General features: G+C 42.1%; 1 protein-coding gene across 3 annotated transcripts in view; it reads right to left on the bottom strand.

The window, feature by feature from the left end:
* Positions 1-17,347, bottom strand: part of LOC137378046 (enhancer of filamentation 1-like) — a 183,133-nt gene that overhangs the window by 8,774 nt on the left and 157,012 nt on the right. For all 3 annotated transcript variants that reach the window (XM_068048101.1, XM_068048100.1, XM_068048098.1), the window contains exon 6: positions 1,700-1,798. In XM_068048101.1, the coding sequence (XP_067904202.1) occupies positions 1,700-1,798 (99 nt within the window). The remainder of the gene's footprint in view (positions 1-1,699; positions 1,799-17,347) is intronic.

Genomic DNA, 17,347 nt, shown 5'->3' with positions numbered 1-17,347 from the left:
TTTGTCAAAAAAAATCACAACAGTTGAGCAGGAGACATCCAAGAAATGATAAAAATGAAGCAATGGCAGGAGGGAGCAGGGGACTGTTGGGGGTGGGATGGAGACGGCAACCTTTCAGGGGATTTTCAGGTAGAAGTTGTTTTTCTGTGACAAATTGAGCGGCGCCATCTTTAATCCTGGCAGCTGCCTGAACATCGCAGACAGTGACTTTTCAGTGGAAGAGGCTGCATTTGCGCATGTGCTAGTACTGCGCCACCTAGTGGTTGCATTTACAGCAAACACAGCCGAAAAGAATTATGAAGGCAAAGAGGAACTATGAAATTAAATTATCAATGAATATCAAAAGAAATTTGAAGCATTTGACAGTCACACAATTAACAATTAATAAGATAGGGAGCCACTAAGGTAAGGATGGGTGTGTAATTGGCAAATAAATGGCAATAAAGCTGAGTGTGAGGTGATATATTTTGGTAGGAAGAATAAGGAGGTCACATACTCATTGGAAAATAAGTGTCTAAATAGCATAGAGGAGCAGAGGGATCTGGGGGGACAGATACACAGATCACTAAACATAGTGAAACAGGTAAATAAGACCATTAAAAAAAGCAAATAAAGTTCATTTCTGGAGCAAAAGAATTGAAATGCATAGAGGTTGTTAACATCGATGTTAAACTTGTACTGTGCACAGTCCGGTGTCCATATTGTAAGAAGGATATAGTGGCACTGGAGAAGGTGCAAAGAAGGTTTACTGGAATGACACCAGAACTGAGAAGTTATATCTATTTGGAAAAATTGAACTGGCTTGGGCTTTTTTTTCTAGAAAAAGTGGGGTGTCCTCATACAGGTCTTTAAGATTATGATAGAGATTGATAGGGTAGATGTAGAGAAGATGGTTTCACTTACGGGCAAGACCAGAACCAGGGTCCACCAAATTAAGATAGGCACTAATAAATCCAATCAGGAATTCAGAAGAAACTTCTTTACACAAAGGGTGTTTAGAATGTGAAACGCGCTGCGGCATGCAGTGGTTGAGGTGAATAGCATAGATACACACATGAGGGAGAAAGGTATAGAAGGGTATGTTGCTGGGGTTGGATGAAGAAGGGTGGGATGAAACTCACACAGAGCTGACATGGACCTATTGGGATGAATGGCCTGTTTCTGTGCTATAAATACTACATAATGCTATGTATGGAAACAAGAGAGACATGTCAGTTCAGGGCTGTGGTATGGGGAAATCTTAGGGGAAGTTTGGCCTAGCACTAACGAAAGGGAGGGAAATGGCAGAAGCAGTTTAACAGATGGTTTCAATCTTCATGTCAAAGAAATCCATGAACTCCTCACACTTGCTGAAGGTGAGCGTGAAGCAGACAGGGGAGAGGGGTTTAACAGGTTGTGGAGAAGAGGAACCTGCATCCTGCATTCCAGGAGGATTCCTGAAGTAGTTCGCAGTTTGGACAGAGGAGAGCAAAACCTGATAGTGGTCTGGACAGATCTGACAATGAATGTCCACCATGAATGTCCTTTGGGTGAGCCTTGTATTACTGAAACAAAAGGGAAATAAAGTCCCATTGCCAAGTGTGGTCATAAAATATTTTAATAAACAAACCTTTGATGCATTACTCAAGAAGTTTTCAAAATCAATAACAGCACAAATAAAATATGCTTTACGCAATTCCAGTAACATCAAAGCAGGTACCTGCCGTTCTAGGAGGAGCTTTTTCTGCTTGAAGCTCTCTTTTTCTTTCTGCTTGACACTCTCCTTTTCCTTCTCCTGTCTTTCGAATTCCTCTTTCCTCTGCAGGGAAACACCAGTGGAGAATGTTACCTATGCCAGAAGAGACCCACTGGGAGAGCCCTTTGGTCAAGGCCTCTCACCTGCCAGCACCAGCTCCTGATACAGCCTGCGGCCTGCTCAGGAGCACCTTTCAACAGGCAGGCCTGGCTGCATCACAACTGGGACAGTCTGCAATCATTTTTAGGTTGGCTAAGTGGGCAGCTGCATTTGCAAAAGCTGCTTTCAGGAACATTACTTCTCAAGTCAGCACATGTCCACGTGCTACTTCTTTGACAGCACTTCCCAAACCCGCCATCTCTACTACTCAGGAGGACAAGGGTAACAGATGCATGGGAACACCACCACCTCCAAATCACACACCATCCTGACTTGGAAATATATCACCGTTCCTTCACTGTTGCCGGGTCAATATCCTGGAACTCCCTCCCTAATGTCACTGTGGTAGTACTGCCACCACATGGACTACAGTGGTTCAAGAAGGTGGCTCACCACCACCACCTTCTCAAGGGCAATTAGGGATGGGCAACAAACTCATGTCCTGAAAATGGATATGAATAAAAAAAACTATACTTTAGCTACCGCCCAAAAGAAGTGCACACTCTCCCATTCTGATTAGGGTGAAGTAGCCATCTTACTCTGGCCTCTTTGTGTGTGTCCATTGCTCCTCCAGCCTTGCAACTGCGAGTAATTCTCCTGGATGAACATTTTTAGTTAGTTGATTTCACACAAAGGTGACATCTCAAGTGTATTCCAAAATACAACTTGTGTATAAGCAAGTCTATTGTGAGTGGCTAGTACCCAAAATCAATTGTACTCCTTACATCAGTAGATGGATCCAGTGTAAATGATGCCCCGGTATCATCCCCACAAGGGATGTGCTCACTGCAGCCACAAGGTACACCAGCTCAGTCCTAATTGTCTTTATATCTCATATTTGTTTTTTGAACTGCAAGGGACTGTAGCTTTGGAAAGGCTGGTGCCTGGATAAATCCTTAATCGAAACACCAAGACCCATTAGTATCAACTAGCGAGGCTTCGCAGCATAAACCTAAGAGAAGACTGGGCACTGCTGGCCAACACCATCAGACAGTCCAGTGTTTAAGTATTCCCCATAGTATCAGACAGTCCAGTGTTTAAATATTCCCCATAATATCAGACAGTCTAGTGTTTAAATATTTCCCACACTATCAGACAGTCCAGTGTTTAAACATTCCCATGTGTAAATATTCCCCATAGTATTAGACAGTCCAGTGTTTAAATATTCCTCACACCATCAGATATTCCAGTGTTTAAATATTCCCCATAGTATCAGACAGTCCAGTGTTTTAATATTCCGATGTGTAAATATTCCCCATGGTATTAGACAGTCCAGTGTTTAAATATTCCTCACACTATCAGATATTCGAGTGTTTAAATATTCCCCACAATATCTGTAGTATAAGGACCTGAAAAGGTTAATGTTTGAGACAGTGAGAGTAAACTCCTCCCACTGTAATGCTGATGATGTCATAGTCACAGGGGTATTAGGCTGGGAAGAAGCTAGAAGCAGCACGAGGCGTACTTAGACAGGCTTGTGGAGAGTGTAAATTGATATATCTGTATATTATAAATGAGTTATTCTTTAGCCCTATCAAGACTCCGAGATCTCGTTAGACAAAATTTGATCTACACTACAACAATACACAACATGGTGGCAGTGGTAAACAACCACTGAATTTAAAGACAAATATTTGCTGGTACAGTACAGCCTGAAAACTGTAGAAAACTGCTTACCTGCAGAAGAGGCTGTGAAGCACTCCATAGCTGCTCTGACACAGCAGTTAGGGAGTCAGTGCACAGAAATATAGGTTGCACCACAGAAGAATGGTGGCCTGCAAGATGACCCAGCGATCGGGTGAGTCACGGCACTGACAGTCGGGTATCAGGTAAGAAGCCCTTTGAAAAGGGTTAAGTAATTTTCTAATGGCATTGTGCACAGAAAGAAAAAAAAGGGATTCAAACAAATCCTGAACTCGAGCTGAACATGAGAGCAAAGAACAGGATAACCCCAATAAAGTGCACGAACTGCTGAAGAGTGGAAAACTCTTGAAACAGCGCGGGAACTCCCAAACTGAGCAGGTATACCTCCATTAAAGCAAACAAGCCTAAAAGGAAAAAAAAGTTCTTAAAGAAAGGTCAACACCCTTCAAAAAAAGTCTAGCAAAGAATGGATTCAAAACATATGATGTCTGAAAGCTTCCAGAATTGAGAGGGACCCAATCAGATTCAGAATTGGTCAATGTGGAGAAAAAGATTACTAAGATTTATAATAGCCTCTCAGCTACACACGAAAACAAAGGCTGAGCAAGTTTAATACTCTTTTATACTCTGTGGGTGCCATTGCTGATGACGGGATTGTAAGGCAAGACTTAAATGAGGCTTCGGACAAATTTAAGTGTTTCAAGCATTCAGCAAATATTTTAATTTGAGAACTAATAAGATCCTGGAAAGAACAAAATTTAATAAGAGAGTCCAGAAACTGGGCGAATCAGTGGACCCTTTCATTAATAATTTGTACAGATTGGCTGAGGGCTGCGATTACAGAGAACTGAAGTCTGAGTTGATCAGGGACCGAATAGTAGTGGGAATAGCTGACGAGTCCTTATCAGACCTCTTGTAGTCCAAAGATGACCTCACACTTGAGGAAGTGATTCAGATGGTGCAACAGGCAGAAGTCCGAAGACAAAACAGAGCTATTCTGTGGCCTGAAGAGAGGGCTTGGATCAGAAAAAATGTGATAACGGTCCAGTTCCTGAAGCCCAGGATGGAAAAGCAATTCCCATTTAAGAAGGTATACATAGGTGAGAGGGTGCAGGACACCAGGAAAACGTACCAGTGCTGTGGAGCCATAAAGACCCAAAGACGAGATCAGTGTCCACCTAATAAAGCGGAATGCTTTAATTGCAAAAAGCCAGGCCACTTTGGAAAGATTTGCCAGGGCAAGACCTCTTCTCACCAATTAAAGCAAAAAGCCTTCACACATAGAGTGGTGAATGAGGTGGAACAACGTCCAGTGGAAGGTTAAATGAGGAGACTTGCTAGGGGAACTTAATGACCCCAATCAGGCATTTTGGACGGCAGACATCCATGTTATCAGACATATTACTAATTTCAAATTGGACACAGGTGCAAGTGTCACAGTTCTGTCAAACCAAGAGCCATGGTTGACAAGACATTGCTTATAACCAGCGGACACATAGTTGTATGGTCCAGGAGGGATCCAACTGACGGTGAAGGGTAAGCTTCAAGCAACTCTCAAATATAGAGGGAGACAGATTGTGAAACGCTATATGTTTTGAAAAGCCAAGAGTTTTCCCAGTTAAGCAGAAAAACGTGCTCAGACCTACACCTACACGAAAAGGTGAATGAAGCCAAACAGCCAATCGCCCTCAAGTATACTATACGTACGAGACCATATATGTTCCTAGGCCCAACCATCTTCAGCAGCTTCATCAATGACCTTCCCTCCATCATAAGGTCAGAAGTGGGGACGTTTGCACAATGTTCAGCACCATTTGCAACTCCTCAGATAGTGAAGCAGCCCGTGTTCATATGCAGAAAGACTTGGATAACATCCAGGCTTGGGGTGATAAGTGGCAAGTATCATTCATGCCACACAAGTGCCAGTAACCATCTCAAACAAGAGAGAATCCAACTATCTCCCCTTGATGTTCAATAGCATTACCATTGCTGAATTCCCCACTATCAACATCCTGGCGGTTACCATTGACCAGAAACTGAACTGGACCAGCCACATAATTATTGTGGCGACAAGAGGTCAGAGGCTAGGAATTCTGAGGTGGGTAACTCACTTCCCGACTCCCCAAAGCTTGTCCACCATCTACAAGGCACAAGTCAGGAGTGTGATGGAATACTCTCCACTTGCCTGGATGGGTGCAGCTCCAACAACACTCAAGAAGCTCGACACCATCCAGGACAAAGCATCTCCCTTCGTTGGCACCCCATCCACAACTTTCAACATTCACCCTCTCCACTACCGATGCACAATGGCAGCAGTGTGTACTGTGGCAGCAGGGGGAAACAAAGATATTACAGACCAGTTAGCCTGACATCTGTGGTGGGGAAGTTGCTAGAGTCTATAATGAAGGATAGGGTGACTGAACACCTAGAAAAATTCCAGTTAATCAGGGACAAAAAAGGATAGAGCAGGGTACTTTCTAAATGGGAAGAGGTTAAGTACAGTGGATGTCCAAAGAGACTTGGGGGTTCAGGTGCATAGATCTTTAAAATGCCACGAGCAAGTGCAGAAAATAATCAAAAAGGCTAAAGGAATGCGAGCCTTTATATCTAGAGGATTGGAGTATAAAGACACAGAGGTTATGCTGCAGCTCTACAAAACCCTGGTTAGACCCCACTTGGGGTACTGTGAGCAGTTCTGGGCACCACACCTTAGGAAGGATATATTGGCCTTGGAGGGAGTGCAACGTAGGTTTACAAGAATTACGAGGAGAGATTACACAAATTAGGCCTGTTTTTGCTAGAATTTAGAAGGTTAAGGGGTGATCTGATTGAAGTCTTCAAGATATTAACAGGAAAAGACAAGCGAGATAAAGATAAACTATTTCGACTGGTTGGAGATTCTAAAACTAGGGGGCATAGTCTAAAAATTAGTTCAGGAGAGATGTTAGGAAGCACTTCTTCACGCAAAGAGTGGTAAAGGTTTGGAACTCTCTCCCACAAACAGCAGTTGAAGCTAGAACAGTTGTTAATATTAAATCTGAGATAGATAGAATTTTGTTAAGCAAAGATATGAAGAGATATGGGCCAAAGATAGGTATATGGAGTTAGGCCGCGGATCAGCCGTGTTCTCATTGAATGGCAGGACAGGCTCGAGGGGCTGAATGGCATACTCCTGTTCCTATCTTCCTATGTTCCTATCTACAAGATGCACTGCAGCAACTCAGCAAGGTTCCTTCAACAGCACCTTCCAAACCCGCGACCTCCACCTCCTAGAAAAACAAGGGCAGCAGCTGCGTGGGAACACCACCCACCTGCAAGTTCCCCTCCTAGCCACACACCATTCTGACTTGGAACTATATCGATGTTCTTTCACAGTCACTGGCTCAAAATCCTGGAATTCCCTTCCTAACAGCACTGTTGTTGTGCCTACCCCACATGGACTGCAGCAGTTCAAGAAGGCTGGGTTTTGAATTTCTCCATGAATGTTAAAGGGATTGTGGTCGGTATAAGCTAAGGTCTCTCAAAATCCATTTTGGACATATACTTCAAAGTGCTTGAGAGCCAGTTACAGTCCCTGAGTTTCTTCTCCACAGTAGAGTATCCCTTTTGATGTCTGTTTAATATCTTGGAGAAGTATCCAACTGGTTTCTCAATGCCTAACTCATCATCTTGGAACAGGATGGCACCTGATTCTAAGTCACTAGCATCCACTACCACTTTAAATGGTTTGTTAAAGTTTGGAGCTGCCAACGCCGGTTCATTGGTTAAGATGGCTTTCAGAGTCTCGAAAGCTGTTTGACACCTCCCTGACCACACGAACTTTGCTCTTTTCTGTAATAAGTCTGTCAGTGGGAGGCTATAGTGCTGAAGTTTAGGACAAACCTGCGGTAAAACCCACACATCCCCAAAAATCACATTTTTCCCATTTGGTCATGGGAATGGGAAAATCCATCAATGCCTGTACCTTTGCTGCTCTGGGCAACACTCGCTCCTGACCCACAACACACCCTAGGTAGGTTACCTGAACTTTAACAAACTCACTCTTTGCAAGATTTAACATGAGGTCAGCTGACTGTAACCTTTGGAAGAGGGCTTCTAACTGGTCTAGGTGCTCCCCCAAGGTCTCACTGTACACCAACAGATCATCCAGATACACTACACAGATGCGCAGGCCAGCCACTACCTGGTTCATCAGCCTTTGGAAGGTGACTGGGGCATTTCTTAATCCAAAGGACATCACCTGGCACTGGAATAAGCTGTCTGGGGTGACAAAAGCCAAGATCTCTTTAGCTTGGGTGATTAAGGGAACCTATCAGTATTTAACACGTCTATTTTGGTTATGCAGGTGGTGTTTCCTACTACATCGACACAGTCTTCCAGGTGGAGAATTGGGTAGGAATCAGTTCTGGACCCTGCACTACTCTTTCTGTAATCAATGCAGAGCCTTGTTGAGCCATTAGGCTCGGGCTGGAGCACAACTGGGGAACTCCAACTGCACTCAATCAGCTTGTGCTATCAGTCAGTCCAGTGTGTAAATATTCCCCACAGTATCAGACAGTCCAGTGTTTAAATATTCCTCACAGTATCAGACAGTCCAGTGTTTAAATATTCCCCCAGTATCAGACAGTCCAGTGTTTAAACATTCCCCCAGTATCAGACAGTCCAGTGTTGAAATATTCCCAACAGGATCAGACAGTCCAGTGTTTAAATATTCCTCACACAAACAGACAGTCCAGTGTTTAAATACTCCCCACAGTATCAGACAGTCCAGTGTTTAAATATTTCCCACAGTATCAGACAATCCAGTGTTTAAATGTGCGCCCCAGTAAGACAGTCCAGTGTTTAAATATCCCCCACAGTATCAGACAGTCCAGTGTTTAAATATTCTCCACAGTATCAGACAATCCCGTGTTTAAATATTCCCCACAGTATCAGACTGTCCAGTGTTTAAATATTCCCCACAGTATCAGACAATCCCGTGTTTAAATATTCCCCCCAGTAACAGACAGTCCTGTGTTTAAATATTCCTCACACCAACAGACAGTCCAGTGTTTAAATATTCCCCCCAGTATCAGACAGTCCAGTGTTTAAATATTCTCCAGAGTATCTAATAGGCTAGTGTTTAAATATTCCCCCCAGTATCAGACAATCCCATGTTTAAATATTCCCCACAGTATCAGACAGTCCAGTGTTTAATCATTCCCCCCAGTAACAGACAGTCCTGTGTTTAAATATTCCTCACACCAACAGACAGTCCAGTGTTTGAATATTCCCCCAGTATCAGATAGTCCAGTGTTTAAATATTCCTCACACTATCAGACAGTCCAGTGTTTAAATATTCCCCAGAGTATCTAATAGGCTAGTGTTTAAATATTCCCCACAGTATCAGACAGACCTATGTTTAAATATTCCTCACACTATCAGACAATCCAGTGTTTAAATGTGCGCCCTAGTAACAGACAGTCCTGTGTTTAAATAATCCCCCCCAGATCAGACAGTCCAGTGTTTAAATATTCCCCCCAGTATCAGACAATCCAGTGTTTAATCATTCCCCCCAGTATCAGACAGTCCAGTGTTTAAATATTCCCCCCAGTATCAGACAATCCCATGTTTAAATATTCCCCACAGTATCAGACAGTCCAGTGTTTAAATATTCCCCCCAGTATCAGACAATCCAGTGTTTAAATATTCCCCCCAGTATCAGACAATCCCATGTTTAAATATTCCCCACAGTATCAGACAGTCCAGTGTTTAAATATTCCCCCCAGTATCAGACAATCCAGTGTTTAATCATTCCCCCCAGTATCAGACAGTCCAGTGTTTAAATATTCCTCACATCAACAGACAGTCCAGTGTTTGAATATTCCCCCAGTATCAGATAGTCCAATGTTTAAATATTCCCCCAGTATCAGACAGTCCAGTGCTTAAATATTTCCCACAGTATCAGACAATCCAGTGTTTAAATGTGCGCCCCAGTAAGACAGTCCAGTGTTTAAATATCCCCCACAGTATCAGACAGTCCAGTGTTTAAATATTCTCCACAGTATCAGACAATCCCGTGTTTAAATATTCCCCACAGTATCAGACTGTCCAGTGTTTAAATATTCCCCACAGTATCAGACAATCCTGTGTTTAAATATTCCCCCCAGTAACAGACAGTCCTGTGTTTAAATATTCCTCACACCAACAGACAGTCCAGTGTTTGAATATTCCCCCAGTATCAGATAGTCCAGTGTTTAAATATTCCCCCCAGTATCAGACAGTCCAGTGTTTAAATATTCTCCAGAGTATCTAATAGGCTAGTGTTTAAATATTCCCCCCAGTATCAGACAATCCCATGTTTAAATATTCCCCACAGTATCAGACAGTCCAGTGTTTAATCATTCCCCCCAGTAACAGACAGTCCTGTGTTTAAATATTCCTCACACCAACAGACAGTCCAGTGTTTGAATATTCCCCCAGTATCAGATAGTCCAGTGTTTAAATATTCCTCACACTATCAGACAGTCCAGTGTTTAAATATTCCCCAGAGTATCTAATAGGCTAGTGTTTAAATATTCCCCACAGTATCAGACAGACCTATGTTTAAATATTCCTCACACTATCAGACAATCCAGTGTTTAAATGTGCGCCCTAGTAACAGACAGTCCTGTGTTTAAATAATCCCCCCCAGATCAGACAGTCCAGTGTTTAAATATTCCCCCCAGTATCAGACAATCCAGTGTTTAATCATTCCCCCCAGTATCAGACAGTCCAGTGTTTAAATATTCCCCCACAGTATCAGACAGTCCAGTGTTTAAATATTCCCCCCAGTATCAGACAATCCAGTGTTTAAATATTCCCCCCAGTATCAGACAATCCAGTGTTTAAATATTCCCCCCAGTATCAGACAATCCCATGTTTAAATATTCCCCACAGTATCAGACAGTCCAGTGTTTAAATATTCCCCCCAGTATCAGACAATCCAGTGTTTAATCATTCCCCCCAGTATCAGACAGTCCAGTGTTTAAATATTCCTCACATCAACAGACAGTCCAGTGTTTGAATATTCCCCCAGTATCAGATAGTCCAATGTTTAAATATTCCCCCAGTATCAGACAGTCCAGTGCTTAAATATTCCCCACAGTATTGACAGTCCAGTGTTTAAATATTCCCCCAGTATCAGACTGTCCAATGTTTAAATTTTCCCCACAGTATCAGATAGTCCAGTGTTTAAATATTTCCCCAGTATCAGACAGTCCAGTGTTTAAATATTCCTCACACTAGCAGACAGTCCAGTGTTAATATAATCCCCCAGTAGCAGACAGTCCAGTGCTTAAATATTCTCCACAGCATCAGACAGTCCAGTGTTTAAATATTGCTCACACTAGCAGACAGTCCAGTGTTTATATATTCATCCCAGTATCAGACAATCCCGTCTTTAAATATTCCCCCCACTAATAGACAGTCCAGTGTTTATTTATTCCCCCCCCCCCGTATCAGACAATCCAGTGTTTAAATATTCCTCACACTATCAGACAGTCCAGTGTTTAAATATTCCCCACACTATCAGACAGTCCAGTGTTGAAATAGTCCCCCCAGTATCAGACAGTCCAGTGTTTAAATATTCCCCACAGTATCAGACAGTCCAGTGTTTAAATATTCCTCACACTATCAGACAGTCCAGTGTTTAAATATTCCCCACAGTATCAGACAGTCCTGTGTTTAAATATTCCCCACAGTATCAGACAGTCCAGTGTTTAAATATTTCCCACAGTATCAGACAATCCAGTGTTTAAATGTGCGCCCCAGTAAGACAGTCCAGTGTTTAAATGTGCGCCCTAGTAACAGACAGTCCTGTGTTTAAATATTCCCCCCCAGATCAGACAGTCCAGTGTTTAAATATTCCCCCCCAGATCAGACAGTCCAGTGCTTAAATATTCCCCCAGTATCAGACAGTCCAATGTTTAAATTTTCCCCACATTATCAGATAGTCCAGTGTTCAAATATTCCCCCAGTATCAGACAGTCCAGTGTTTAAATATTCCTCACACGAGCAGACAGTCCAGTGTTAATATAATCCCCCAGTAGTAGACAGTCCAGTGTTCATATATTCACCCCAGTATCAGACAATCCTCTGTTTAAATATTCCTCACACTATCAGACAATCCAGTGTTTAAATGTGCGCCCTAGTAACAGACAGTCCTGTGTTTAAATATTCCCCCCCAGATCAGACAGTCCAGTGTTTAAATATTCCCCCCAGTATCAGACAATCCCATGTTTAAATATTCCCCACAGTATCAGACAGGCCAGTGTTTGAATATTCCCCCAGTATCAGATAGTCCAATGTTTAAATATTCCCCCAGTATCAGACAGTCCAGTGCTTAAATATTCCCCACAGTATCGACAGTCCAGTGTTTAAATAATCCTCACACGATCTGACACTCCAGTGTTTAAATACTCCCCACAGCATCAGACAGTCCGGTGTTTAGATATTCCTCACACGATCTGACACTCCAGTGTTTAAATACTCCCCACAGCATCAGACAGTCCGGTGTTTAAATATTCCTCACACTATCAGACAGTCCAGTGTTTAAATACTCCCCACAGCATCAGACAGTCCGGTGTTTAAATATTCCTCACACTATCAGACAGTCCAGTGTTTAAATATTCCTCAGAGTATCAGACAGTCCAGTGTTTAAATATTCCCCACAGTATCAGACAGTCCAGTGTTTAAATATTCCCCACAGTATCAGACAGTCCAGTGTTTAAATATTCCCCAGTATCAGACAGTCCAGTGTCTAAACATTTCCCGCAGTATCAGACAATCCAGTGTTTAAAAGAGCGCCCTAGTAACAGACAGTCCTGTGTTTAAATATTCCCCCCCAGATCAGACAGTCCAGTGTTTAAATATTCCCCCCAGTATCAGACAATCCCATGTTTAAATATTCCCCACTGTCTCAGACAGTCCAGTGTTTAAATATTCCTCACACCAACAGACAGTCCAATGTTTGAATATTCCCCCAGTATCAGATAGTCCAGTGTTTAAATATTCCCCCCAGTATCAGACAGTCCAGTGTTTAAATATTCCCCCAGTATCAGACAGTCCAGTGTTTAAATATTCCTCACACGAGCAGACAGTCCAGTGTTAATATAATCCCCCAGTAGTAGACAGTCCAGTGTTTAAATATTCTCCACAGTATCAGACAATCCCGTGTTTAAATATTCCCCACAGTATCAGACTGTCCAGTGTTTAAATATTCCCCACAGTATCAGACTGTCCCGTGTTTAAATATTCCCCCCAGTAACAGACAGTCCAGTGTTTAAATATTCCCCACAGTATCAGACAATCCAGTGTTTAAATGTTCGCCCGAGTAACAGACAGTCCTGTGTTTAAATATTCCCCCCCAGATCAGACAGTCCAGTGTTTAAATATTCCCCACAGTATCAGACAATCCAGTGTTTAAATGTTCGCCCGAGTAACAGACAGTCCTGTGTTTAAATATTCCCCCCCAGATCAGACAGTCCAGTGTTTAAATATTTCCCCAGTATCAGACAGTCCAGTGTTTAAATATTCCCCCCAGTATCAGACAATCCCATGTTTAAATATTCCCCACAGTATCAGACAGTCCAGTGTTTGAATATTCCCCCAGTATCAGACTGTCCAATGTTTAAATATTCCCCCAGTATCAGACAGTCCAGTGCTTAAATATTCCCCACAGTATCGACAGTCCAGTGTTTAAATATTTCCCCAGTATCAGACAGTCCAGTGTTTAAATATTCCTCACACTAGCAGACAGTCCAGTGTTAATATAATCCCCCAGTAGCAGACAGTCCAGTGTTCATATATTCATCCCAGTATCAGACAATCCCGTCTTTAAATATTCCCCCCACTAATAGACAGTCCAGTGTTTAAATATCCCCCCCCCCCCACCGTATCAGACAATCCAGTGTTTAAATATTCTCCACAGCATCAGACAATCCAGTGTTTAAATATTCCCCACAGTATCAGACAGTCCAGTGTTTAAATATTCCCCACAGTATCAGACAGTCCAGTGTTTGAATATTCCCCCAGTATCAGACTGTCCAATGTTTAAATATTCCCCCAGTATCAGACAGTCCAGTGCTTAAATATTCCCCACAGTATCGACAGTCCAGTGTTTAAATATTCCCCCAGTATCAGACTGTCCAATGTTTAAATTTTCCCCACAGTATCAGATAGTCCAGTGTTTAAATATTTCCCCAGTATCAGACAGTCCAGTGTTTAAATATTCCTCACACTAGCAGACAGTCCAGTGTTAATATAATCCCCCAGTAGCAGACAGTCCAGTGTTCATATATTCATCCCAGTATCAGACAATCCAGTGTTTAAATATTCTCCACAGCATCAGACAATCCAGTGTTTAAATATTCCCCACAGTATCAGACAGTCCAGTGTTTAAATATTTCCCACAGTATCAGACAATCCAGTGTTTAAATGTGCGCCCCAGTAAGACAGTCCAGTGTTTAAATATCCCCCCCAGTATCAGACAATCCCATGTTTAAATATTCCCCACAGTATCAGACAGTCCAGTGTTTAAATATTCCTCACGCCAACAGACAGTCCAGTGTTTGAATATTCCCCCAGTATCAGATAGTCCAGTGTTTAAATATTCCCCCCAGTATCAGACAGTCCAGTGTTTAAATATTCCCCAGAGTATCAGATAGTCTAGTGTTTAAATATTCCCCCCCCCCCCAGTAAGACAGTCCAGTGTTTAAATATCCCCCCCAGTATCAGACAATCCCATGTTTAAATATTCCCCACAGTATCAGACAGTCCAGTGTTTAAATATTCCCCAGAGTATCAGACAGTCCAGTGCTTAAATATTCCCCCAGTATCAGACAGTCCAGTGTTAATATAATCCCCCAGTAGTAGACAGTCCAGTGTTCATATATTCACCCCAGTATCAGACAATCCTCTGTTTAAATATTCCTCACACTGTCAGACAATCCAGTGTTTAAATGTGCACCCTAGTAACAGACAGTCCTGTGTTTAAATATTCCCCCCCAGATCAGACAGTCCAGTGTTTAAATATTCCCCCCAGTATCAGACAATCCCATGTTTAAATATTCCCCACAGTATCAGACAGTCCAGTGTTTAAATATTCCTCACACCAACAGACAGTCCAGTGTTTGAATATTCCCCCAGTATCAGATAGTCCAATGTTTAAATATTCCCCCAGTATCAGACAGTCCAGTGCTTAAATATTCCCCACAGTATCAGACAGTCCAGTGTTTAAATATTCCTCACACGATCTGACACTCCAGTGTTTAAATACTCCCCACAGTATCAGACACTCCAGTGTTTAAATATTCCTCACACGATCAGACAATCCAGTGTTTAAATATTCCCCACAGTATCAGACAATCCAGTGTTCAAATATTCCCCCCAGTATCAGCCAGTCCAGTGTTTAAATATTCCCCCCAGTATCAGACAATCCCATGTTTAAATATTCCCCACTGTATCAGACAGTCCAGTGTTTAAATATTCCTCACACCAACAGACAGTCCAATGTTTGAATATTCCCCCAGTATCAGATAGTCCAGTGTTTAAATATTCCCCCCAGTATCAGACAGTCCAGTGTTTAAATATTCCCCCAGTATCAGACAGTCCAGTGCTTAAATATTCCCCACAGTATCAACAGTCCAGTGTTTAAATATTCCCCACAGTATCAGACAATCCAGTTTTTAAATATTCTCCACAGTATCAGACAGTCCAGTATTTAAATATCCCCCAGTATCAGACAGTCCAGTGTATATATATTCACCCCAGTATCAGACAATCCCGTCTTTAAATATTCCCCCCCAGTAACAGACAGTCCAGTGTTTCAATATTGCTCACACTATCAGACAGTCCAGTGTTTAAATATTCCCCCAGTATCAGACAGTCCAGTGTTTAAATATTCCCCCAGTATCAGACAGTCCAGTGTTTAAATATTCCCCCTCCCGTATCAGACAATCCAGTGTTTAAATATTCTCCACAGTATCAGACTGTCCAGTGTTTAAATATTCCCCCAGTATCAGACAGTCCAGTGTTTAAATATTCCCCCTCCCGTATCAGACAATCCAGTGTTTAAATATTCCCCCAGTATCAGACAGTCCAGTGTTTAAATATTCCTCACACGATCTGACACTCCAGTGTTTAAATACTCCCCACAGTATCAGACACTCCAGTGTTTAAATATTCCTCACACGATCAGACAATCCAGTGTTTAAATATTCCCCACAGTATCAGACAATCCAGTGTTCAAATATTCCCCCCAGTATCAGCCAGTCCAGTGTTTAAATATTCCCCCCAGTATCAGACAATCCCATGTTTAAATATTCCCCACTGTATCAGACAGTCCAGTGTTTAAATATTCCTCACACCAACAGACAGTCCAATGTTTGAATATTCCCCCAGTATCAGATAGTCCAGTGTTTAAATATTCCCCCCAGTATCAGACAGTCCAGTGTTTAAATATTCCCCCAGTATCAGACAGTCCAGTGCTTAAATATTCCCCACAGTATCAACAGTCCAGTGTTTAAATATTCCCCACAGTATCAGACAATCCAGTTTTTAAATATTCTCCACAGTATCAGACAGTCCAGTATTTAAATATCCCCCAGTATCAGACAGTCCAGTGTATATATATTCACCCCAGTATCAGACAATCCCGTCTTTAAATATTCCCCCCCAGTAACAGACAGTCCAGTGTTTCAATATTGCTCACACTATCAGACAGTCCAGTGTTTAAATATTCCCCCAGTATCAGACAGTCCAGTGTTTAAATATTCCCCCAGTATCAGACAGTCCAGTGTTTAAATATTCCCCCTCCCGTATCAGACAATCCAGTGTTTAAATATTCTCCACAGTATCAGACTGTCCAGTGTTTAAATATTCCCCCAGTATCAGACAGTCCAGTGTTTAAATATTCCCCCTCCCGTATCAGACAATCCAGTGTTTAAATATTCCCCCAGTATCAGACAGTCCAGTGTTTAAATATTCCCCCTCCCGTATCAGACAATCCAGTGTTTAAATATTCTCCACAGTATCAGACTGTCCAGTGTTTAAATATTCCCCACACTATCAGACAGTCCAGTGTTTAAATATTCCCCACAGTATCAGACAGTCCAGTGTTTGAATATTCCCCACAGTATCAGACAGTCCAGTGTTTAAATATTCCCCCTCCCGTATCAGACAATCCAGTGTTTAAATATTCTCCACAGTATCAGACTGTCCAGTGTTTAAATATTCCCCACACTATCAGACAGTCCAGTGTTTAAATATTCCCCACACTATCAGATAGTCCAGTGTTTAAATATTCCCAACACTATCAGACAATCCAGTGTTTAAATATTCTCCACAGTATCAGACAGTCCAGTGTTTAAATATTCCTCACACTAACAGACAGTCCAGTGTTTAAATATCCCCCAGTATCAGACAGTCCAGTGTATATATATTCACCCCAGTATCAGACAATCCCGTGTTTAAATATTCCCCACAGTATCAGACAGGCAAGTATTTGAATATTCCCCCCACTATCAGACAGTCCGGAATTTAAATATTCCCCCGGTATCAGACAGTCCAGTGTATATATATTCACCTCAGTATCAGACAATCCCGTCTTTAAACATTCCCCCAGTATCAGGCAGGCCAGTGTTTAAATTACCCCAGTATCACACAATCCAGAGTTTAAATATTCCGCACAGTATCAGACAGTCCAGTGTTTAAAAATTCTCCACAGTATCAGACAGTCCAATGTTTAAATATTCCTCACACTATCAGATAGTCCAGTGTTTAAATATTCCT

This window comes from Heterodontus francisci, chromosome 16 (assembly GCF_036365525.1).
Source record: "Heterodontus francisci isolate sHetFra1 chromosome 16, sHetFra1.hap1, whole genome shotgun sequence".
Classification (NCBI taxonomy): Eukaryota; Metazoa; Chordata; class Chondrichthyes; order Heterodontiformes; family Heterodontidae; genus Heterodontus; species Heterodontus francisci.
Note: the sequence above shows the minus strand (reverse complement) of the source record. Positions and strands in the feature narration are given on the sequence as shown.